We start from the raw sequence: 26,294 nt of genomic DNA, 5'->3' as shown, positions 1-26,294 counted from the left end.
AACACTTGCGGGCCCAGCTCTGTAATCTGCTATTGCTGGACATACTGTCTACCAAGCCGCAGCTAAGTAGACTAGCACAAACAACCAACACGATTCTGTAGTTCAGGATAGCAGTTTAGCTCCGCTCAGTGGCAGAACTATCAGGGTGGCATTGGTCACACTAGCGACTTTTTGGTTTTCCACCACTGTCCGGAGGGCCCCAGCGGGGTTGCTGGCTGCAGGGCTCTGAGCTGAGAGCATCTCTCTCCTCCAGCCCAGAGCCTGCACTGATGGTTCCTCCTCCCTTGCGTGGAGTGGAGAGAGACAATCTGCTCCCTCTCCTCCTGTGTGTGTGTGTGTGTGTGTGTGTGTGTGTGTACACAGTGGGCACAAAGCAGGTGAGGGACGCGTGTTTTTTTTAAAATGAAGAAAGTTTGAAATCACTTTAATGGGCCAGTAGTTTACAGGTGCTTGCTTTGTCCTTTTTACTTCCTGGCTACTTATACAAAATGTCATCCCATTTGACAAGAGATTTTTCTAGCTGCATTGGTGAGTAGGGTTTAGTTTAGTCCTGGGTCAAATTAATGAAATGACAGGTAGCAACAATGAATGTAATGGTTATATTTGCTCTTAATTTGTATACATCTTCCTGGAATGGGCATTTTAGATAATCCACTCTCGTAAAAAAAATAATTTTTGCCTGTCTATGTATACTGCTTTCCTCTGAAAATCTTCTTTTGCTTTTCTGTTCACAGCAGAGCTTTGAAAACAAGTATCATTTGTTGCATGATGTTTGCAGCTGTTCAGTGCTAAATATTTCCCATTTGTGCATGCTCTGGTCTATGGCTCTATTTATTGAGGGCTCTTTAGAAAGTGTTGCTTTTACTGAAGGGTGTATTACACAGTCATGGTTGGGAAAGGCAAAACATATTTTGTCAAATCTTGCATCTTGTGAGTGTGCTGACAAATTAATTTACCAATATGTCTAATAAGCTATAGATTTAATCAGCAGTTGTGATATTTGGGCCAAATGATTGCTTTTTAGTATCATGTAAACCTTTTTTTTATTTTGAAGTTTTACAGCTTGAATTGATAGACACAGCCACAATCCTAATTTGACAGGTGTACAGGGGCAGGAGATTGACCCAGAATGTACAGTGTGTTCAGGGCCTCTTCTCTGTCCTTCATGCTTGTCAAATTAGGATGAACAGTTGTGTTTGTACAGAGCCTGATGAAATGGCAGGGGTCCCCCTAGAGTGGTATAGGCTGCCTGAACACTGCTCCAGTTGCATAAACAAATGGCCCATTCATGCTGTACGGCCCACAGTCCTCATATAAACGAGTCCTAGAAGTGCAGGTTTGTTGCCAAGATCCTGGCGCATACAGCGGGTAAAATAAGTATTGAACATATCACCATTTTTCTAGGTAAATATATTTCTAAAGGTGCTATTGACATGACCCTTTCACCACGGTGGTAACAACCCTTGCAATTCATACATACATAGAAACAAAAACAATTAATCCTGGGATGGGTGATCTGTCTATCAAAGTGCCCGGACAAGGGGGAGGGGCTATATATGACGAGCCGCGGCAGGGAACACACAGCTATTCAAATGAAAGCTGTAATGTTCCCCGCGCTGATCAGCTAGACGGCGGGGGAGGGCTTGGTTTTCTCTTTGAGGACTGCTCTGCTCCGCCCTCCACCCCCTCTCCGGGGAAAAAAAAAAAGTATCGGGTGAAGCATCGGGAGCATTTGCGCGAGTAAAAATACTCATGCAAATGCTCAGTATTGATACCGATCCTAGTATCGGTAGCGGGACAACCCTAGTATTATGGCATCCAGACCAGATCTGACCACACATTTTTCTCCCAGTATTTCACAGGCTTGTCTAAATGTCATGCAGCAAACTTTAAACAGGCTTCATATGTGTGTTGTGTTTTTTTTTTTTTTCAGCAATGGAGTCTTGCCTGGTAAGTGTGCATACAGGCCATGGCGGTTAAGTGCATTACTTATTTTCTTTTGAAACAATTGTACCTACTAATTCCAGCTCTTTCTGAAGCTCCCCACAAGTGGCTCTTGAACATCTTCTTTTCACGCAGTGATCAGCTGTGATTGGTCACAGCTGATCATGTGGTAAGAAGCCTCTGACAGATCAGAGCTGGTATGTGATCCTGTTATAAGAGAAGCACTTCCTGGATGTCAATCTATTGACCAGGCGGGAAGTGGTTAAAGATGCATATTTCGGTAACGGCAGCTGCTGCCACAACCGAGGTATCCATCTTTTCAGTGGGCTGTCCTGTTTACGATAATGGTGGTCTCTGATGCAGATTCGCCGCAAGATCACTGTTATCCGTGGCGGGAAAGGGGCCACTCTCCCGTGTCCTCTGCTGCTTACCGGAGCTGTCGGTAGTGGTGGGGGCGATCCGGTCCTGTGTCCTGTTGAATATGGATATGAGTGAGGGCAAGATGGCCCCCACCCGTCTCCATACCATAGCAGGGCGGAAGCAACGTCAAAACATCACTTCCGCCCATGCTTCTTAAAGGGGCTTTTTTTTTATTGCATTTAAGTCTAAATATGAGATCTAAGGTCTCTTTTAAATATGAGATCTGGGGTCAGAGGACCTGTAATGCCTTTTTTTTCTATTACAAGGGGTGTTAACATTCCTTGTAATAGGCATAAAAGCGACCCAAATTTTTATTTTATTTTTTAAAGTTTTAAAATCAAATTAAAAAAAAAAAAACATTTTTAAAGCGCCCCATCCCGACAAGCTCACGCGCAGAAGCGAACGCATACGTAAGCAGCGCCCACATATGAAAATGGTGTTCAAACCACACGTGAGGTGTCGCAGTGATCATAGGAGCGAGAGCAATAATTCTAGCCCTAGACCTCCTCTTTAACTCAAAACATGCGACCTGTAGAATTTTTTTTTTTTTTTTTTTTTTTTTTAACAGTCTATGGAAATTTTTTTAAGGGTAAAAGTTTGATGCCAGTCCGCGAGCGGGCGCAATTTTGAAGCGTGACATGTTGGGTATCGATTTACTCGGCATAACATTATCTTTCCTAATATAAAAACAAATTGGGACAACTTTACTCTTTTACAAAGTGATTTTTTCCCAAAAAAACTGTGCTTGCAAGACCGCTGCGCAAGTACGGTGTGACAAAGTATTGCAATGTCCGGCATTTTATTTTCTATGGTGTTAGAAAAATAGTATGTTTGGGGGGAGGTTCTAAGTAATTTTCTAACAAAACAATTGTTTTTACTTGTAAACACAGCTCTGTCCTTAAAGCGGAGTTTCACCCAAAAGTGGAACTTCCGCTTAAACCACTCCTCGCCCCCTTTACATGCCACATTTGGCATGTCATTTTTGGGGGGGGGGTGCGGGCTTCAGTAGGAGTGGGACTTCCTGTCCCACTTCCTCCTTCCGCCCAGGGACCGCTTAGGCGATGCATCATATGGCCTACAGCGACCCCTCCCTGTAGGCGATCACCTGGAACACGTGACAGGTCTCAGGCGATCGCCTGTCCAATCAGGTAGCGCAGCGCCGCTCGTGCATCTGCAGTGAGTGCCCAGCCGTGAAGCCGAAAGCTATCGCAAATAAGTGCTGACACTTGACACCTTTTTGGGAACTAGTGACATTACAAGGATCTAAAAATATGCATTGACACAGAATAAATGACACAGGTAGAGAAGGGGTTAACATCAGGCGATCAAAGAGTTAACTGTTCCCTCAGTGTGTTTCTAACGTTGTGGGCGGATGGATCACTGCATGGACACTCACTCTGATCCATGTTCCTGATTGGCAGTTACACTAGATAAGACTGTCCATGCCTGACAGCATGGTGGTCTGCTTGTTTACGGGCTCTTTCACACGGAGCGGACCGTTTCTGGGTCCGCTCCGTGTGTCTCCGTCGGCTCAGCTGGGATCCCCGCTGAGCTGTCGGCGGATAGGGCGGTCCCCGCACACAGTGCAGAGACCGCCCTGTCTCAGCTCCGCTCTGCCCTATGGGGAACCGGATGCAGACGGACCATCTGTCCGTCTGCATCTGTTCCGTCCCGCCGGACGGAAGAAAAAAAGGGTTTTCTTCCGTCCGAAAACCGGATCCCAACGGACGCGGACGTTGGCAGATGCTCCATCCGCTGACGGACGCGATCCCATAGGGATGTATTACAAGTCCGTTAACGGACTTGTAATAACGGACAGGCGGAGCGGACGTCTGAAAGGGGCCTACATCGGCAGACTGTTCTGTCTCCGCAGGGAGCGATAGCGGGTGGCTGGCAGACATGGGGTCTGCTGATGGGCCCCCCTGTGGCCAATCGGCGCCCAATCGCAGCTCTGGCAGCGTGCACTCCCCGGTGGCTATTGGTAAAATCATGTACAGGTACGTGATTTTGCCTAATGGAGCGGCCTTGCCACAGTATATGTACGGCAGGCGGTCAGGAAGTGTTTTTTAGGGTCTCTGTAACCATTCCTTATTCTATGCAGAATAGGGAAGATTTTTCCCTTTTTTAAATGGGGTGAATTTGATTTACATCACTGGTAAAAAGACTTGATTTACATCGACTTGATTTTAAATCATAATTTTTAAAGAGCAACTGTCATCTGTCCCGCCGCTGCTCCTCCTCTGACCTGCTGTTGACTCGCCGACAGTCCCATTCACTTTAATGGGACGGCTGGTGAAATGCCGCTAAGTCGCTGCCATGACGGATCTGAAATGACAGGTGTTCTTTAAATGTAAGGACTTGTTCTTGCTGGTAGTTGGGAAACCTTTGCAAATATTAAAGATTCTTTTTAGAATAAGCTGTACGGTTAGTAAAACGGCAATATCATAACCGATTCAATCATACAGTTTGCAGTGTTCATAGATTTGAAAAACGATGCGATAAAGGAATATTCCTGAACAATGTTTTATCTCATGGTTACTGTAAAATTGTGTGATTGCATCAGTGCAGTGCATGTTATCTTGGATTCATTGTTTATCAAAAATTGTAATATTGCAGAATATACATAACTAAGCTCCATTCCATTATTAATATATCCTAATTTTGAATTTGATCAAAAAACTGTGTGTGTGTGTATTAACATGTGTGCCAAGTTTCATGTTAATATCTTTAGCCGTTTGGACGTGATGCTGGAACATACATACATACATACATACATACATACATACATACATACATACATACATACATACATACACACACTTGAGTTTTATATATATATATAGATATAGATATAGATATAGATATATAGATATAGATATATAGATTCGGCACACTGTGATCCGCGGATTGCCGCTGCGGTCACAGCATCAGCAAAGGCTGTGGCTTAGCTCCGTAGCCGCGGCCATCTTGGTACACCCAGCGCGGCGGCCCTCCTCTCTGTTTACACCCACAGAGGAGGAGGGGCCGCGCTCGTGGGACACACACCGCTGGGGGGTGTCTGTACTACGGGGGGGGGGGGGGCCAGGGGCGTGGGGTGTCTGTACCTAGGGGGGGTGTCTATACTGGAGGGAGAGGGTCTGTACTGAGGGGGGTGACACCATTTTTTTTTTTTTTTGCACCATTTCCATCTGCCATCCAGAGCCACCATCCAGTGCCAACAAATGCCATCAGTGCCACATGCCAATGCCAACCAGTGCCATCTGCCAGTGCCACCTATTGCCAGTCAGTGCCACCTGCTAGAACCATCTTTCAGTGCCATCCAGTGCAACCTGCCAGTGCCAATAAGTGCCACCTGCCCATATTGGTCGACATCTTTTAATATCGCATTTTGTTTTACCCAGCTGTAAGATGTAAACCAACATGTCAGAAAAACTGAATCGCCACACACGCAATCCATACATAGATATGAGATCTATCCCCGTCTTTCAGTGGGATGACATTCCTGCATTTCTCTTTACCTGGGACAAATTGGGAAGTGAGAAAATCTCTCCAAAGAGGAAATATCCTATTTGTTCCTAGAATTAGGTGTACTCGTAACTTTCATCATATTTGTTTTTTGCTTAGTTTGCACATGTTTTTGTGAAGTTTGCACAGCTCATTGATTCAATATTGCACTTCGTGTTTATAATATTACATTAGTTGTGCATACTTTACCTTTTGGATTACTGTTTGCAGTTCATTATTTCTGCCGCATTTATGCACTTCCATCTATTATGCTAGGAGTTCACGCTTGCATCAATTTAGCCTAGTGGCACTGTTGTCTCCTCTGGGAATAGCACAGCACCAACCCCCTTTTTTTATCTTGTTGCCTATGGTTCGACCCTTTATCGGTGCTTGCAGCAGTGCCATTGCTTGTAGTCCCTCCATTCACACTTGGTAGCGCAGGAATTAATTTATTTTAATTGTATATTTTGTTTTCTAATGCTTGTCTGCAATTATATGAATATTCCTGTGTTTTTTGTAAAGGATGTACTCAAACTGAAAAGATTTAATTTTTCCTTTTTTTTTTTTTTTCTCCCAATCTACAGGGTATCATTAGCCGAGTTAAAGATACAGTAAAGAGCATAGTTCCAACTTGGTTACAAAATTATTTTAACAGCGTGGAAGAGTCGCAAGAGGTTACTCGGCAAACAATTGAACCAGAGGAGCATGTGGAAACGCAGAATGATGTTGAAAATGACCATTTTGAAGATAATGAGAGTCTCCCTCCTTTTGGCAGGGCTGCCCCAGAACCTGTTAGGATTCAGTCTGGTGAGTCTGCAAGACATATACAATGTTGCTATATTCTCCAAGGCAGGGGTCTTCAAACTATGGCCCTCCAGTTGTTCAGGAACTACAATTCCCATCATGCCTAGTCATGTCTGTGAATGTCAGAGTTCTACAATGCCTCATGGGATGTGTAGTTCCGCAACAGCTGGAGGGCCGTAGTTTGACAATCCCTGCTCCAAGGGATGCTGTCGCTAGGGCTTTTAAAATCAACTGAAATAACTGCGCAAGGAGGTACCACAACTGGCTTCTTTCATGCAACTCGACCATGCAGCTGATTTGTGTTTAACCACTTGCTTAATAGGTACCTAAACCCCCCTCCTGCCAAGAACAATTTTCAGCTTTCAGCGCTGACGCACTTTGAGGTTCCATGCAAACTGGGCTTAAAAAAGTCTGTTTTTTTGGAGTAAAAAAAAAAAACGTCCATATAGAGCATTTGTTGTACAAAGTTTAGACGAGTTTAGGAGAGTTTTCCGGTTTTTTTTCTGCCAGTGAGCTCCAATCAGAAATGCGAATGACAAGGGTTTTTTTTCCCTGCCTCTAAACGTTCTTAAAAATATGCCTGTAAACGTCCTAATGTGTATGGACACAAAGGATAACATTAAGCTGCTTCTACAGGTAGAACACACAACTCCTGTAGAAGCAACGTTTTTTTATCCCAGTGTGCATGGAACCTGACAGTCATACCCCAAATGAAATTTCTATCTTTTTTTTTTTCTCACAAATAGAGCTTTCTTTTTGGATATATTGGATCACCTCTGCGGTTTTTATTGTTAATTTAAAAATATATATATATATTCTCCTTCATTGATGTACACTGGTGGGCACTGAGGGCGTTGCAGGTGGCACTGGCAGGGGTTACCAACTTTACAGAGTAGGCAGAATTGCCTCTTTCCTCCTTGGGATCGATGTCCCTTGCACATGAGACAGTGATTGTTTTTTTTTTTCCTCTTCCCACTGTAAACAAAAGCCGGTAATCGTTGACATCACGTGATCAGCAGTCATTGGCTGACAGCTGATCATGTGGTAAGGGGTCAGGACCAGCCCCTTACTTGGATCTGTGATCACCCGAGTCTCAGTGACTTGGATGATCACAGCGTGCGTGAAGGGTAGGACGTCTATTGCCAATGTCATTCGGCTATAGCACGGGCGCCAAGTGGTTAAGTATCGTCGTATTGTGCTCCTTTAAACAACCAGAGCGGCCTGTACTGAGGTTACCTTAGTTAGTTATATTTAGAACAATTTTTCTGGCAGTTGTGGCTGCAATCTTTCTTGGCCTATCGGATAAGGGCTTGGTATCAGAAGATCCCTCGAATTTTCCTCTTAATAAATGAACAGTACTGACTGGCATATTAAAGGTTTTGGATATTATCTATTTGTATAATTTCCCATCTTTATAAAATTCCATTACCTTGTTTAACCACTTCCTTACTGGGCACTTAAACCCCTTCCTGACCAGAGGACTTTTTGCGATTCGGCACTGCGTCGCTTTAACTGACAATTGCGCGGTCGGGCGACGTGGCTCCCAAACAAAATTAACGTCCTTTTTTCCCCACAAATAGAGCTTTCTTTTGGTGGTATTTGATCACCTCTGTGGTTTTTATTTTTTGCGCTATAAACAAAAATAGAGCGACAATTTTGAAAAAAAAAAACTTGTTGCTATAATAAATAGCTCAATTGTTTTTTTTACGTTTTTTTTTTATCCTCAGTCTAGGCCGATACGTATTCTACATATTTTTAGTAAAAAAAAAAAAAATCGCAATAAGCGACTGGTTTGCGCAAAAGTTATAGCGCCTACAAAATAAGGGACAGAATTATTATTTATTTATTTTTTTTACTAGAAATGGCGGCGATCTGCGATTTTTATTGGGACTGCGACGTTATGGCGGACACATCGGACACTTTTGACACATTTTTGGCGCCATTCACATTTATACCGCAATCAGTGCTATAAAAATGCACTAATTACTGTATAAATGTGACTGGCAGGGAAGGGGTTAACACTAGGGGGTGAGGAAGGGGTTAAATGTGTACCCTAATATTAGTGTTCTAACTGTGGGGGAAGGGGGGTGACTGGGGGGGGTGACCGATCTGTGTCTCTATGTACAAGAGACACAGATTCGTCTCCTCTCTCCCCTGACAGCACCGCTGTCTGCGAGAGCCGGGAATGAGAGATGATCTCATATGTAAACATATGAGATCATCTCTCATTGGCCGCACAGATCGCCTAGGAAACGGCCGCTCCGATTGGCCGTTCACGGCGATCTGTGACTGGCAGTTGCGCTCGGAACGTGCAAAGGGGCGGCCGTAAAAAGACGGCCTGTCAGAGATTGGGAGCCGCGCTGCGGCCGTACAAAGTCGTACGGCCGTCAGCAAGTGGTTAAACAGGTCTTTTGACAGTTCTTTTCTGCTTCCCATGGCTGTGTTTTGTTTGTTTTTTTTTTGCCGTGGGGAAAATTAATTATTTGATCCCCTGCAGATTTTGCAAGTTTTCCCAACATTTTTATCATGGGTGTATTGTAAAGGATCGTGACAATATCAGCCAAAAGTCCAGACAAACGCATGATACAAATGTTATAAATTGAATTGCCGTTCAGTGAGTAAAATATATTGCATATAGTTGCATAGTAGGTGAGATTGAAAAAAGACATCAAGTTCAAACTGCTTGTGATTATGTCAGTATTGCATTGTATATCCCTGTATGTTACTGTCGTTCAGGTGCTTATCTAATAGTTTTTTGAAACTATCGATGCTCCTGGCTAAAACCACTGCCTGTGGAAGGGAATTCCACAGCGTTGCTGCTCTTACAGTAAAGAACCCACCTATGCAGTTTTTTTTTTTTTTTTTTTCCACGTCAGACATAACCACAGCAAGAGACCTGCTCATGATTTTATTCATAATTCCGTCTCTATTTCAGGTATAGCATCATTTGTGGTAGTTTATTTATATTTTTTTTTTTCTTGATTCTATATTTGTTATTCTGCTATTTGCATATTGTTTAAATTTTTTTTTTTTTTTTTTTTAAGCATATCTTCTTTCAGCCCTTTAACAATTTAAACGGGCTAGAGCGTTCCTCATATATACGAGATCCAACATGCTATCATTACGTAATGACGTGACACATCACCCCATCCCAGTCCCCTCCCTCCCCTCCCTCCCCCCCACTACCCTTCCCACCCCTCCCAGACCATCTCCCGACTCCACCTAGTATTTTTATTTCCTATATTGCTGCATTCTTATTCCTCTCTCATGTTTTCTGCGTATTTCCGAGACTTTTTAAAATCAATCCATGTTTCCCAGATATCCTTGTTTCCTGCCTTGTTCTTTTCGCCACCGTATTTTACTTTCTCCCTCCTATAAGTACCCTCTACAGTCGATCCATTCCCATATTTGCGGGCTTACCGGGTTTCTCCATTTTAGGGGTATCAATCGTTTCGCAGAGTTCAACAAATGCGGAATTGGTGATCCCCTATAATCGTTCACTGGCGTTTCTCCCCCATGAAAGAGGACTATCCAAGGATTATTTTCCAATTCTTTTTTAGTTATCTCTTTTATCAAAGCCAAAACTTTTCCCCAGAACGTTTTGATTTTTACACAGTCCCACCACAGGTGGGCCATCGTTCCTCTTGCCTCACATCCTCTCCAACATTCCTCTGACTCCCCTACTCCGAATTTGGCCATTTTATCTGGGGTAGTGTACCATCCTGTCAGACACTTGAAGTTCATCTCGGCGGTTTTTACATCAACCGCCGAAGTATGTGTCAAATTAAGGATTCTCCCTATGGTCGTCTTCCCCCTTGGAACTCCTAGGTCTCTCTCCCATTTCTGTATGTAGTTTAGCGTATCCGACTCGTCTATTTTCTGTAAATATTTATATACTTTGGAGATATTTCCTTTTGAGCTTTCGGTACTACACATCTGTTCCAATGTAGTGTACTCCTCTCGTGACCTCAATGGGTGTGGGAGGCACTTAACGAATGACACCAACTGAAGGTATCTCCACTCGCTGAGTGCCTCCATTTCAATCCTAATTTCGTGAAGGGTCATAATTTTGCCCTCTAGTGTTATGTCTTTTAACTGTGTTCTATTTTTAATCCACTTACCACCTACCTCTTTAGTCCCAGGTGCAAAATATTCGTTTTCTTTCAAATCTATAAGGGGTGAGTTGAATTTCGTTTTTAATTGTTTGTGTAATCGATCCCATACCCTTAAAGCGTTATGTGTAATTGCGTGTGTTGACGTGTGGGGGGTTCCAGATTAATCTCCCTAACTGTGCCCTCGCTAAGGTGCATTCAATACTTATCCACCTTTTATCCTGTGACTCTTTGGCCCATTCTATGACCCGTGTGAGGACCGAAGCGTTGTAGTATAATCTAATGTCAGGTACAGCCAGGCCGCCTTTTTTCTTGGTTCGTTTTAGAATTTGGGCAGAGACTCTATGTTTTTTATTGTTCCATATGTATTTCATTAGAAGGGAGTTAATTATTTTAATATATGACGGAGGCAAATAAATTGGGACCATTTGGAATTTATACAAAATTTTGGGGATAAGTACCATTTTTACCACATTTATCCTCCCAAACCACGATATTGGTCTATTGTATATAGTTTTAATTTCTCTTTTAATTTCGTCGAGAAGGGGGATAAAGTTTATTCTATATATTTTTTTCAAAGTATTTGCCATTTTTATACCCAAATACTTTATCTCTCTTTGCCAGGAGAAATTAAATTTCTTCCGCAAATATAGTTCTTCGTCTTTGTGGATATTAATATTCAAAATCTCCGTTTTTGTTGTATTCATTTTAAAGTTTGAGACCTCGCCATATTGTTTTAAGGTATCTATTAACTTCGGGAGGGTGACTCTTGGGCTACTTATGTAGTATAATAAATCATCAGCAAAGGCTGACAGTTTATGCTCATCTTCGCCTACTTCTACCCCATAGATTTCTGGGTTTTGTCGGACCATTGCCAGGAGGGGTTCCAATGCTAGGACAAAGAGGAGGGGGGATAGGGGACATCCTTGCCTAGTCCCATTTTTCATCTCAAAAGGGGCGGATAAGGATCCGTTAATTTTGATCCTTGCACACGGGTGGAAATATAGGGTTTTTATTCTCCTTATCATCCCTGGACCTATTCCTATGAATTCTAGAGTTTGTATCAGGAATCCCCAGTCTACCCTGTCGAAAGCTTTCTCAGCATCAACCGACAGGAATAGACCGGGGGTCCCACTTTCTTTGATCTGCTCCAGGAGAAGGAGCGCCCTCACACCATTATCCTTTCCCTCCCTCCCAGGTATAAAACCTACCTGGTCTGGGTGGATGATGGCTGTCATCGCTCCCTTCATTCTTTCCGCTAAAATTTTTGCATACAGTTTCGTATCTGCGTTTAGGAGTGAGATCGGTCGATAACCCGAACAAGTCGTATTATCCTTTCCCTCTTTTTTGATCACTGTAATCGTTGCTGTTAAAGCGGATGTGCCATGGGAACAAAATATTAAAAGTCAGCAGCTACAAATACTGCAGCTGCTGACTTTTAATAATAGGACACTTACCTGTCCTGGAGTCCAGCGCCGATCGCAGCAGAGCACGAGCGATCGCTCGTCACTCTGCTGCTCCCCCCGCCATCCACGCTGAGGGAACCAGGAAGTGAAGCGCTGCGGCTTCACTGCCCGGTTCCCTACGGCGCATGCGCGAGTCGCGCTGCGCCCGCCGATTGGCTCACACGCTGTGTGCTGGGAGCCGAGTGTTCCCAGCACACAACGGGCGACAGACGGGATGTGACGGAATGCCCGTCTTTCGCCCGTATCGTGTGGCCGGAAGTGGGTGCAAATACCTGTCTTTAGACAGGTGTCTGCACCCCCCTCCCCCCTGAAAGGTGTCAAAAGTGACACCGGAGGGGGGGAGGGTTCCGATCAGCGGGACTCCACTTTAGGGTGGAGGACCGCTTTAAAGCCTCTCTACTCATTTCATAGTCAGTTCCAAGGCCATTAAAGTATTGGCAGAGTCTGGGGATTAAGATGGTACTGAACTTTTGTAGGTAGGCAGATGTAAAGCCATCTGGCCCGGGACTTTTCCCCTTAGGAGTGTTTTTTAAGGCCTCCCTTATTTCCTGTTCCGTTATTAAACCTTCCATCTCTTCTACCTCCTCTTCTTCTAATTTTGGGAGATTGGCTAACTGTAGTATTTCCCTACTCTTGTCCATTTTTTCGCGTGGGCACCTGATCTTTTGTTGGATATCGTAAAGTTCTTCATAGTAGCTCCGGAATACTTCTGCTATTTTATTTGTCGCATATACTAAGTCACCATTCCTGTCTCTGATTTTTTCTATAAAATTCCTAGTTTTCTTTTTTCTTACCATTCTGGCCAAATTTTTACTAGGTTTGTTTCCCCAGACGTATCTTTCTCTCTCTGTCCGGTCTATATGTTTCTTAGTTTCTTGTTCCGCCAGAGCTCTATATTCATCCCTTCTTATACTCAACTTATGAAATATTTCCCTCTTTTGCCCCTGTGACTTATGTTCCTGTTCTAGCCGATATATCTCCTCCCTTAGTGTTTTTAATTTACTCGTTCTTATTTTGTTTTTCCTTGCCCCTTCTACAATAAAGATTCCCCTTATATACGCTTTATGGGCCTCCCAAAGGGATGCTCTTGAGATATCCTCCTTGTCGTTCTCCTGAAAATAACATTCCAACTCTTTCTGTATCCTCTCCGCTACCTCCTCGTCCCCCAACAGACTCTCGTCCAATCTCCATTCTGGTGGTGTGTCTTTTTGTATAGAAGTTTTTATTTTTAAAGTTATAGGGGCGTGGTCTGATAACGTCATGATCTCACACCTTGCTTCTATCACACTCTCCAGAAGTCTGTGGTCGACGAGGGCATAGTCGATCCTCGAGTACGTCCCATGCACAGGTGAGAAAAACGTGTAGTCGCGGGCCCTCGGATTGAGGATCCGCCATACATCCACCATTTGATTTTGTGTCATTTGTTTAATCAGTATTTTTAGTTGCTCACGATTTGTCCCCTGTGCACAGGACGTACTATCGAGGCTTGGACTCATACAGAAATTGAAATCTCCCATCAAAACTACATGGCCCTCTTCAAATTCTTTTAGTTTTCTCATGATTTTACTAATATATTTAACCGAGTTTACATTGGGGGCGTATACATTAGCTAGGGTATAGATCTCTCCTCCCAGTTTTATTTTCAGGAACAAAAATCTCCCCTCCGGGTCTGTTTGTCTATCCACCAATGTGAATCGTATTCTACGAGCGAATCCAATAGCAACCCCCCGGGATCGCGATGAGATTGTATCCCCATAATACCATATCGGGTATTCTGTTGAGTAGAGCTTTATATTGGATTCCAAGGTAATATGGGTCTCTTGAAGATAGGCAATATCTGTTTTATACTGTGTTAATTCACAGAGAATTTTGTGTCTTTTAATATGGGAATTTAGTCCCTTTACATTATATGAGAGAAACTTGACATCTGTCATATATATCTTTTTTTTTTTTTTTTTTTTTTAAGTGTTTGGAATATTTTCTTGTGAAGTCAGTCAGATGGTCTCTCTGCCTCCCCCCACCCCCCCACTCTTCCCATTCCCTCCTCCTCCATCCCATCCCCCCTCCCTCCCTCCTCCCCCCTGGCCTATTTTTGGCCTATGAGCCTTGGAAGGGCGATTTCTCATCTTCACCCTCAACTCCTCTAATTGTGGTGGTGCTCGGGCACTCCCCTGGCTCCCCCCCCCCCCCCCCCCCCCCCCCCCCGGTCCATAATCCCGGGATTCCAGGCAATTCAGAACATCCCTAATCCACCCAAGCCGATAAATCGGGGGGTGCTATCTGCATTTTAGAGCAAAAGTCATTCAGTTCTTCCGGAAATCTTAGTCGAGCCGTTTTACCTCCCTTAATGCCTATAAGGCATGCCGGGAAGCCCCATTGGTACTTTATATTTTGTGCCCGCATCAGCTCTAAGAGTGGTTTCAGATGCCTTCTCCTTGCCAGTGTTTCTTTAGATAGATCAGAAAATATTTGTAAGTCAGTCTCTCTATATCTCAGGGGGGGTTTCCCCCTAAGTCTTCCCCAAATTTCTGCTTTATCAGCAAAATTCTTGAACCGAACAACAACATCTCTTGGCCCGTATCTATCTATCATCTGAGGATTTCCCACTCGATGCACTCTTTCGATTTTGAGGGGCTTCGCATCTGCTGGTCTGTCAAGTAAGGGGCAAAAAATTGTATTCATGACCTCCATGAGGTCTTCCTCCTTTTCCTCAACTATCGCTCTAACTCTAAGGTTCTGTCGCCTGTTGCGATTCTCCTGGTCCTCTATCCTGTAAGCCGCTACTCTCTGACTCTCGGTCAGGGCCTTAACCTGCCCTTTCAGGACGTTTATTTCTTGATCCTGTTCTTCTAATCTCCTTTCTGTCTACTACTCTTTCTCTGAGTCCTCCGAGGTCCACTCTCACCTTATTGATCTCTGTCTTTATGACATTTTCCATCCTTAATAGCATGACGTTCATTTCTGCCTTTGTAGGGGGCTGTGTGTCCTGTAAGTCTGGGGCCAACACTTCAGTGTTATTGTGGTCTTGCTCGCTTTCTATTGTAGTTTCACTTTTAGAGCTCTCCGCACTATTCGCTCCCTTTTTTGATTCATTCTTCTTCCTTTCCGTCTTTTTTGCGAGTCCCGGACTTTTAAGACTCCCCTCTTGTGTCATATATTGCTGTATAGAGCTATTCCCCAGGTTGTTCTTAGAGGGTTTTATGGTGACACCTCTCGTTGACCTATTCATTTTATTGGGGGGTCTAATTCTCTTCCCCAGTTTGAATGAGGATTTTTTCAATCTACTCTTAATGATTTTTTTCCCCCTTTTTTTTTTTTTTTTTTTTTTTTTTTTTCCAACCTTGCCTTAGCTCCTCTATATGGGGGTAACTATTCTCCTCTTGTTATTTTCTCCTCTCCCTTTAAGAGGAGAAATAAGGCGCAGTGGGATTACAGGAGACAAAGAAGAAGAGGGATATGGCCAAGAGCGTCAGCAAGGAAAGAAAATACAGGGGAGGAATCCCCCGTATAACGCACCGGGAGAAGGGAGGGCCAGACGGGGAAGTAAGAAGGCAAATGAAAAGGGCCCGGAATAAGGGCACCTCCTCTCCGCCTCCCTATTGAATCCCGCCTACTCCCCGTCCGCTACCTAGCTTAATTATTGCAATGGACGAACCAAACTGTTTTTTTTTTTTTTTTTTTTTTTTTTTTTTATCTTCTTGTGTCTGAACTGTCTTCCATATGATTTTAAATTTTGAGCTGCGGTGTTTTCTCTGGCTTGTCCTCCTAACCCATAGGGGGCTTTCTACAGGTTAGATTCCCCAGGATTTTAACTCTTTATCTATTTTGATTGTCTTCACCCGGTTAAACACTGTATACAATTCTCAATGTTGTCTGGCGAGATGTTATAATCTTCTATAGGCACCTGGAGGTTAAGCTCTATTCAGCATCCCTTGGCACGCTATTACCTTCAGCCTATGGTTACATTGCCGGACTAGTTATCCTTATTTGATCAATACAGTCCTTTTGTATATAGGGGGAGTCCTGCTCCTTCATAGGTTAGTGTATTATATACAGATTTTTTTATATGTATACCAGAGAAAAGTAGGACTCACCAGTATGCCTTCCCTGGTCCAACTGCCCCTCAAAATACTGGCTGCAAGGTATGCTCACCCTACCGCCATAATACACAGAGGGAGATCAGGCAGGGAAGGAACACTGATGAAGAGGGGGTGAGAAAAGGAAAGAATAAAAGGCGAAAAGAAGCGCGTGTCAAAGTCCGCTCAGCATCCAATAGGATTTCTACCACAAGTCTCTTTCCTGTAGGGTAGGCAACTTATATCTCTTAATCTTTAGAGACACTTGTCAGCTTGGTACTTATTTAAAAATCGCCCATAAACGTTCAGTCTCTTGCTTGGTGATCATGAAAAGCAATACCTTAATAATAATGACAAATAGTCCTACTATCTCATTGTATCAAGACCATGGCTCAGTCCTTATCCCCGTGTATACAGTTTTAGCTCATTGCATATATAGTAAAGCACTTATAACCGCTTAATCAAAAAAGATATTTTTTTTTTTTCCCATTTGTCTCCTGGGCTGCGGCACCTGAAAAGAGTCCCAGCGCAACAACACAATACCAGGGGGATCAGGGGGGGGGCCCCAGGGAGGAGGAGGGGGGGGGCACGGGGTGGCACCCGACCCTGCTCGGCTCTACTGAGCGTCTCGCCCAACCTCAGGACCTCCTTGGCGACCTGTTGCTGCCGCTGCCAGTGCTGCTGGGGCTCCGTTTTCTGTCCTGTGTCATCCCCGATCGTAGCACCGCGTCCTCCGCTCCACAGCTGCTCCCGGCGTGGTGCTGGCCAATCACGTGGCTTCTTCCGGGTCACCAGGTATCCCTCTGGGTCCCGACCGTACGGGGGGGTTCTTTCGTCGAGCCGTGCAGGGCGGGGGGTGAGTCTCCGACTCGGTCGCCGGGGGTGTCAGCCTCTCACTCTGACATCCACCGGCCCGCTGCTGGATCCGTCGGCTCTCCACTCCCGCTCCCGTGACCGCATGCCATGGAGCGCTCCGGCACCTCCCACCTACACCTCCCACCTACACGTGCGCGCACATCCTCAGCCCCACCTATGCAGTTTAAGGTTAAACATCTTTTCTTCTAATTTTAATGTGTGGCCACGTGTCTTAAAATCCAGTGGAAAAGTTTTATCCCTATTCAGTGCTCACAACCTTTTAGTATTTGATCCCCAAGCAAAACATGAGTTAGTACTTGATCCCTTGTTGCCAAGCACAGAGGTAAGATGTTTCTTGTACTTGGTAACCAGGTTTGCACACATCTCAGGAGGGATTTTGGTAAAACGCCGCAGTAGCGTTTTTAGCGTTTTTGCAAGTTTTTTGAGCTTTTTTTTAACTTCTGGCGTTTTTACAGCTCTAAGGCTGGAGCTTCAGAACGCACTGGTCCTGTGTGTTTTTTTTTTTTTTTTTGCAGCTTAAAAACGACTCAGCCATCTACAGCTCAAAAACTTAATGGTGGGCATGAGGCCATAGACTAACATGGAGAGCCGTTTTTAAGCTGCAAAAAAAGCCCAGAAAAGTGGCTGTAATAACGTCCATGGAAATTAAGCCTTAAGGTTTCTTGGCTGTCGCTTGGTTACTTGAGGTTTCAGCTCCCTCTATACATTTTCTACAGGATTAAGGTCTGGAGACTGACTAGGCCCACTCCATGACCTTAAACGCTTGCCCACTAAGCACATACAGCCCCTTCCTATCCAGGCCAATTTTCAGAACGTTCCCATTTTAAATGAGTTATGCAACATATAAAAAGTGTGTGTGTGTGTGTGTGTGTGTGTTGTGTTTTTTTTTTTTCGGTTATAAAATGTAATTGGTAATTTTTTTATGAATTTTTGCCAAAAGGTATACAGCTACATATCTTTGGTAAAAAAAAATTAGCCCAAATAAGTGCATATTTGGTCTTTGTGAAAATTATAGTCTACAAGCTATGGTGGCAATCATTGAAAATGGATCACACCTGATGTACTGACGGCCTATCTCATTTCTTGAGACACTAACAAGCCAGGAACGCACATATACCCCCCAAATGACCCCTTTTTGGAAAGTAGACATTTAAAGGTATTTAGGAGGGGCTAGGTGAGGTTTTTTTAAGTTGTAATTCTTTGCAAAATTAAGATTTTTTTTTTCTCCAAAAATTTTCATTGCCAAGCTATTTTCTCTTCCGTTCATGGACGGACACAGCAGCAATTGACCTTAGGGTTATATCCGCTTCCTTCAGGAGAGTTTAGGCAGAAACAAAGCACTTTAAGTGTTAACAACACTTTCCTCAGTGCAGCTCCTCCCAGGGGGCGTGGTTCCCCAGGTATAACCCACACCCTGCTCTAGCAGCTTCCATTTTTTTTTCTGCCTAACGATAGAGGTCAGGCACTCTGGAGTCCATGTACTCTGGAGATTTTTTTCTTGCGGTGTTCTTGCTTTTTATTTTGTTCCTGCATTTTTTGATCCTGAGATCTATCAACTGCCAACTGGGTCACAGGCTGGATCTTGATCCTTGTAGTCTCCCCCCCCATGCTCGGCCATCGATCGTGTGCCGGCCCTCAGCTCAGCTCTGGGTCGTCCACGACATGCCCCGTTGCTCCAGGGGTGGATGGGGAACTACATGTTCCAGGGCACACATATGACCGGTCTCTATGGCTTCGTCACAGTGTGTCTGGTCGACAGCCATGCCGTTTAGCGGATGTTGGTTCTGTCCGGAATGCCTCCAGCCGGTGGTCGCAGGACGGGTAAGTAGTGGCCCCTTGCCCTGGCAAGTTGGTATGGCTGGTGCTTTCCTGGGGAGGTCGAATGAGGGTCCGCCCTGCTTTCCTCTCTCCCTTCCCCATGCTGGGTGGCGGCTGTAGGGGGGGGGGATCCGCCTGGGGCTCTGTCACTACGGGGGCTGTGCTGCTGTGTGGTGCTATTAATTTTTTGTAGTGCCTTTCCTTTTTCACCATTAAGGCTGGGTTCACACTACTACACTACTTTCATCCTACTTTGCTCTGTGTTCAATGTTTCCCTATGAGAGCGTCTTGTAGCGTCCTACACAAGTCGGTCCGACTTTGAAAATGCTCCCTGTACTACTTTTGGTCCTACATTGATCCTACTTCAGGCCCATTGAATATCATTGAAGTCGGACCAAAGTAGTATCCTGTTCATGAAAGTAGGATGGATGTAGGACCAATGTAGGATAAATGTAGGACCAATGTAGCAGAGCAAAGCAGGATGAAAGTAGTGTAGTAGTGTGAACCCAGCCTTAAGGCTTACTTTTTAAAGATTCATTGGTGTGCGGCTGTCCATACCCTGCCTTCAAGTTTTTGCCTCAGGCACCCACCTGTTTCTGAGTGGACATTGATTGCTCAGGTGTGCTCACCTGGAGCAGCAGCTTCTTCCTTATTAATTTGTTGTACTGGAGTTGCTGTTTTTTCTGCTGTGTCACTGTTGCTTTAAACACGTGTATGGCCGCCATTTTGCAGCCCGCAAATTGCTTCCTGAGGGACGGCGCAGAGCGAACGGGACTCATCGCTTCAGCAGCACTACAGCCTGGCTGGGTGGTGAGTTACCTGGGGGTCCCCTGCTCTCTGTTTTGGGCCGGGAGGGTGACCTGTGGGTCTCTGCCTTGTAGTACTAGGGGAGCATAGCGGTGGGTCAACATGGAGTCTGAACAGAGGCTTTCTACCCCAACCATGCCTGAGTTAACCCTTGGTGCCCCTGCCATCTCTGTAGAGCCCATACGGCAGTCCCTTAGGCGTTTATCGCCAGGATTAAAGTGACAAGCGGCCAGAAGGGGGGTATAAACCCCCTGTGGAAAAAGTGTAGCACTAACAGTGAATCAATTGTGATAAAACATTCTAAATAGTATCGTGCAACAACATATGTGAACTAATGGTATCGGTGATAATAAAAGTCCATAAATCCTTGACTGGATAAATGAATTGAATCAAACTATGTTGGAAGATGTTCAATAACTGGATAAATAAAAAAAATCCAACGGTGAGAAGTGAGAAGTCCACCACCACTTATGACAAGGGGCTTACCGGATGGATTGGACCCAGAAAGGCATATACCTACTAGGCCAATCAAGCTTTGTTAAAGATGATACACTGAAGAGGGTACACCATACACGTCTTGCGATTCGGTATTATTGAAAAAGAGACCTCAGGCAGACAATTCAGGAATGATTACCAGCAAGCAGCGATATTCAACAGATCACAAGGAGGGCATATCGATTATTCAACCGATGAGTATGTCAAAGAAAAAGTGGGGCGCATATAGCATAATTCCGTAAAAATCAATATTTATTTTAAAAAGAGAGTAACTCACATTTTGCAATGATAAACCGGGCTCATAAAATTAGGGTAGCAGGAACAACATCAGTCCATCCCGATATGTTTCGTTACAATAAGAACTTCATATCGGGATGGACTGCTGTTGTTCCTGCTACCCTAATTTTATGGGCTTGGTTTATCATTGCAAAATGTGAGTTACTCTCTTTTTAAAATAAATATTGATTTTTACGGAATTATGCTATGTGCTCCCCGCTTTTTCTTTTACATACTCATCGGTTGAATAATCGATATGCCCTCCTTGTGATCTGTTGAATATCGCTGCTTGCTGGGAATCATTCCTGAATTGTCTGCCTGAGGTCTCTTTTTCAATAATACCGAATCGCAAGACGTGTATGGTGTACCCTCTTCAGTGTATCATCCTTTAACAAAGCTTGATTGGCCTAGTAGGTATATGCCTTTCTGGGTCCAATCCATGCGGTAAGCCCCTTGTCATAAGTGGTGGTGGACTTCTCACCGTTGGATTTTGTTTATTTATCCAGTTATTGAACGTCTTTCAACATAGTTTGATTCAATTCATTTATCCAGTCAAGGATTTATGGACTTTAATTATCACCGATACCATTAGTTCACATGTGGTGTTGCACGATACAATGTAGATTGTTTTATCACAATTGATTCACTGTTAGCGCTACACTTTTTCCACATATGTTTTACTAGCAACGTTTGATCTCTTTTGCTGTGTTGGCGGCTTTATTATTAACCTCTATGAGATAGCGCAGTCTTTTTTTCTTTTTGGGTATAAACCCCCTCCCTGCGCCTGCTTCTGGGGAAGGCTCTGACACTGAACCAGATCCTGCTGCTGGCTCTGGTTCTGTCATGTCAGATGTTGCAGGCTTAGCCCACACGGTCAGTGAGAATGACTCTGCTTCAGGGTCAGTGCTTGATAAGGCGTTTTGTTGGAGCTCTTATCACTGCAGTGTGGGATACTCAAAAACTTGAGGACGGCAGAGACATCAGAGATGCCGGTCCCTTTTGGGTTCCGCACGCCGCCCCGCACCGCACAAGTGTTTCCTTGTGTTCCTTACCTGGACAAAATATTATACAAGGAATGGGATCTGCCGCAGAAAGTTTTTGATGTACCAAAATACTTTGCGGTCCGTTATCCTCTTGAGGAAGACTTTAAAAAAAATAAAACCTCCGTCAGCGGACCCCGTTGTGTCCAGTCTGAACAAGTCTACCACGTTACCTGTGGAAGGGGCTCCCGCCTTTATGGACCCCGCAGATAGGAGATCTGAGACTGAGGCCCGCTCCATGTTTACAGTAGTGGGGTCGGCAGTGAGACCGGTTTTGGCCGAAGCTCTAGTGTTAGACAATTACCGAGCAGGCAAAGTCCCTGCTGCAGGAGCTGGAGGCGCATAATGCTCCTGAGCTCTGTGTGGGCCTGGCTGACCAGTTAGTGCAGGGCCTGCAGTTTGTCTGTGAATTGGCTCTGGATACGCTCCTCTTGCTCTCCAGGGCCTCCGCCTACGCAGCGGTACTATGCCACCTTGGGTGGCTAAAGTGTTGGTCTGCGGACCAAACCTCTAAAAGGTCCTTAGGGGACTTACCCTTGAAGGGTGCACTGCTTTTTGGGGTGTCCCTGGATGACATAGATGCTACAGGGGCTAAGAGCACTCTGCACCCACAATCTGGGAAGGGTAAGGAGCCTCGTCATAAGCAGGGTCCCTCCTTTACCTCCCCCAAGCGTTTTTTTTTCGCCCCCCAGGTGCGGCAGGAAAATGTTTTCCAGGGTGCTAAGGCGCCTGCTGTAGATCAAAAGCGCACGTGGTACCGCAAGCCCAACTAGCCAGCGGACAAGCCTGCTTCTGCATGTAGGTCTGCCCCCGCCAGACACTCGGGTGGTGGTCCGACTTTGCGGATGCGCGGCTCGGAGATCCCGCTTTCCGACCGCTGGGTTTGCAAGGTAATTTCCTCGGGGTACAAGATAGTTTCTCTCGTCCACCAAACAGATTTTTCCTTCCAGCCTCCAATTTTCCTCCGGTACGCCGGGTGGCCCTGTCAGGGGCTGGTCAGGATCTGCTGGTCAGGGGAGTGATTATACCGGTTCCTTCAAGGGAACGGTTTCAGGAGTTTTTACTACAATCTGTTTGTAGTCCCCAAAAAAGGAAGGGGTCCGTCCAATCCTGGACCTTAAGGCCCTTAACTCCTTTGTCAAAGTGCAAAGGTTCAGGGTGGAATTTTTCGTTCTGTAGTGGCGGCTCTCCATCAGAGGGACTTTGGGGCGTCCTTGGGTACGCAGGATGCGTACCTGCATATTCCCATAAGCGCAAAACGCCAGACGTTTCTGCGTTTTGCGGTCGAAGAGGACCATTTTCAGTTTGTGGCCCTCCCCTTTGGCCTGGCTTCGGCACCACGAGTTTTCACAATGGTGATTGCTCCGATTCTGGCCCTGCTAAGGCAGCGCGGAATCGCTTTTGTGGGATACGTGGACGACCTTCTCCTGAGAGCTTCTTTAAGCTCAGTCTTGGGAGAGGATGGTCCATCACCTGCCAGCCCCTCCAAAAGATTCAGGTGGCTACTGAATGTCCAGAAGTCAATGTTGGTACCGTCTCAGCGACTGGAATACCTGGGGTTGGTCCTCGATTCCTCAGAAGCAAGTTTTTCTCCCGACGGAAGAACTCCAGACACTGCAATCTGCGGTGCAGCGGTTAGCGACCCAGATGTGGTCCTCGCTTCGCTTTTGCAAGAGAATTCTGGGTCCCATGGTGGTAGCCTCTTTCGAGGCGTTTCCGTATGCCCAATTCCACACCCGAGTGTTACAGAAAGAGATTCTGTCACATTGGGACAAGCTCCCTTCGTCTCTGGATTACCAGATTTGGGTGAGTCGCCTGGTCAGGTCCTCCCTAGTGTGGTGGCTGACATCTCCGGTACTTCGGACCAGGAAATTATTCCTGCCGTGCTATCGGACAGTGGTCACGACGGATGCCAGCCTCTCCGGCTGGGGGCGTTCTGGAGTGTCCAGTCAGCCCAGGGGCGGTGGATTCCCGTCTGCCAATCAATGTTCTGGAGCTCCGGGCTATCAGGCTGCGGCTCTCCAAGTGGTCTCTGGGTCTGCAGGACCATTCGGTCAGGATCTAGGCCAACGCCTCGGCCGTGGCGTATGTCTGCCATCAAGGGGGCACGCGGAGCTCTGCCGCGGCGGTGGAGATTGCACACATTCTCTGGTGAGCCACAAGGTACGTTCTGGCTCTGTCGGCCGTGTGCATTCTGGGGGTGCAGAGTTGACAAGCCGACTACCTAAGTCGCCAAACACTGGACCAGGGAGAATGGTCGTTGCACCCGGAAAAGTTTCAGAGTTGTGCCAAAAATGGGGCACTCCAGGCGTGGACCTTCTGGCGTCCCGTCTCAATCGGAAGATGTCACGTTTTGTGGCCAGATCAAGAGACCCTTCGGCAGACGCGTTGGTGGCACCGTGGGGTCACTAGCGCCTAGTCTACGCCTTCCCTCCTCTGGAGCTTCTCCCTCGCCTGTTGTGCAGAGCGGAAGTGGAGGGGTTACCAACAATCCTGGTCGCTCCGGATTGGCCGCGCCGTTCCTTGTACGCGGACCTGGTACGTCTGGTGGCAGACGTCCCTTGGCTTCTACCCCTGAAAGTAGATCTTCTGTCGCAGGGTCCGATTTTTCTCACCCTGCTTTACAGTCGCTGGCTTTAAAGCGGTGGTTCACCCACACTAACAACATTTTACCATTAAATTAGGCATAGTAGCGCGAGCTACAGTATGCCTGTATTGATTTTTTTTATCCCCGTACTCACTGTGCAATCCTCTATAGAAGATTCCTACTCCCCGCGGGGAATGGGCGTTCCTATCAAGAGGGAGGATGATTGACGGCCGGCTATGGCACGTCACGCTCACCGAAGATAGCCGGAACAGGTCTCGGCTCTTCACGGCGCTCTACGGCGCCATGCGCACAGACTATGCGCAGGCGCCGTGAAGCGCCGAGTCCTATTTCGGCTATTTCCGGAGAAGCGTGACGTGCCATAGCCAGCCGTCAATCATCCTCCCTCTTGATAGGAACGCCCATTCCCCGCTGGGAGTCGGAATCTTCTATAGAGGATTGCACAGTGAGTACGGGGATTAAAAAAATAAATACAGGCATACTGTAGCTCGCGCTACTATGCCTAATTTAATGCTATAAAAAAAAAAAATGTTTCATTAGGGTGAACCACCGCTTTAACGGCATGGCTGTTGGGAGCCAGGAGCTGGAGGTCCGAGGTCCGTCGGACTCAGTGATCTCTACCATGCTACTTGCACGGAAGTCTACTTCACGTAGGGTTTGCCATCATACGTGGAAGCCCTACATCTCTATGTGTGCAGAGATGAAATGGCACCCCCGCACATACGTGCTGTCCCATGATTCTGCTGTTCTTACAGCGTGGAGTGGATCAGGCTCTCGCCTTAAGTACGGTTATGGGTCAGATTTCGGCCTTAGTGGTTTATTTTCAGCGGCCGTTGGCGACGCACTCCCTGGTGCGTACGTACAGGGGGTCAGGCATGTGGCCCCTCCTGTGCGTCCTCCACTGCCTCCGTGGGACTTGAATTCGGCCCTCTCTGTGCTTTAAAGGGCTCCGATTGAGGACATTCGGGAGATTCCTCTGTTGACTCTGTCCCAGAAGGTGGTCTTCCTTGCAGCCATTACTTCGGTCAGACGAGTTTAAGATCTGGCGGCCTTGTCTTGCAAGGCTCTTTTACTTGGTCATCCACAAGGATAAGGTGGTGCTGCGGCCGCAGCCATCGTTCCTTTCGAAGGTTGTTTCGGCTTTTCACATTAATGAGAACATTGGTTTTACTATCCTCATGTCCTCAGCCAGAGAACTCGGAGGTGGCCACGTTACTTTCCTTGGACGTGGTGCGAGCTCTACGGGCGTACTTGTCTGCTACGGCTCCGGAGATCGGACTCGCTGTTCGTGTCAGTGACTGGTCCTAAAAAAGGTCTGGCGGTCGTCGGCCTCCATTTTTTAAGTGGAGCACACAGGTTGTGCTCCAGGCCTATGCCCTAAAAGGGGCGGGCACCTCACTTTCTGGTTACGGTGCATTTGACCAGGGCGATTGATCCCTCTTGGACTTTCCACCATCAAGCGTCTGTTTTACAGGTGTGTAAGACAGCAACCTGGTCGTCAACCCACACCTTTTCAAGTTTTGCAAGGTGGATGTGAGTGCATCTTCGGATGCCTCCTTTGGTCGCAAGTTTTTGCAGGCGGCTGTTTAAGGTTGAAGTTCCTCCATTGAGGCACTCTGGTTTGTTTGGGGTGAAGCTTAATTTGCTGTGTTTTCCCACCCCTCGAATTTTTTTGACACTGCTTGGGGACGTCCCTAAGGTCAATTGCTGCTGTGTCTGTCCATGAGCGGAAGTACAAAAATCCTATTTTTCACACACTGCAACTACACCCCAAAACACATTCTGCTACTCCACCTGAGGTATAGCGATGCCACATGTGTGAGACTTTTACACAGCCCAGCCAGGCATTCTAGGAGCATGGATTGCACATCATTTCCTGAAAACGCCCACAATACGAACCAATTTTCGAAAACGAACACTAGAGCTGGGCGACTTTCTCCCCCAAAAAAGGTTTTTTTTTTTTTTTTGATGGTCCTGGTGGGGGAAAAAGAATCTAAAATCGATTTGTGGAAAATCTGAATAGATTTGACCTTGCAACTCGATTCAAATCG

At 45.8% G+C, this 26,294-nt stretch overlaps 1 protein-coding gene across 2 annotated transcripts in view; it reads left to right on the top strand.

The window, feature by feature from the left end:
- The window catches only part of NUP153 (nucleoporin 153), a 133,365-nt gene that overhangs the window by 20,603 nt on the left and 86,468 nt on the right, over nucleotides 1–26,294 (top strand). For both annotated transcript variants that reach the window (XM_040353767.1, XM_040353766.1), the window contains exon 2: nucleotides 6,453–6,675. In XM_040353767.1, coding sequence (XP_040209701.1) covers nucleotides 6,453–6,675 — 223 coding nt within the window. The remainder of the gene's footprint in view (nucleotides 1–6,452; nucleotides 6,676–26,294) is intronic.

Source organism: Rana temporaria, chromosome 5 (assembly GCF_905171775.1).
Source record: "Rana temporaria chromosome 5, aRanTem1.1, whole genome shotgun sequence".
NCBI classification, from domain to species: domain Eukaryota; kingdom Metazoa; phylum Chordata; class Amphibia; order Anura; family Ranidae; genus Rana; species Rana temporaria.
The sequence above is the reverse complement of the archived record's forward strand: the minus strand, read 5'-3'. Positions and strand labels throughout refer to the sequence as shown.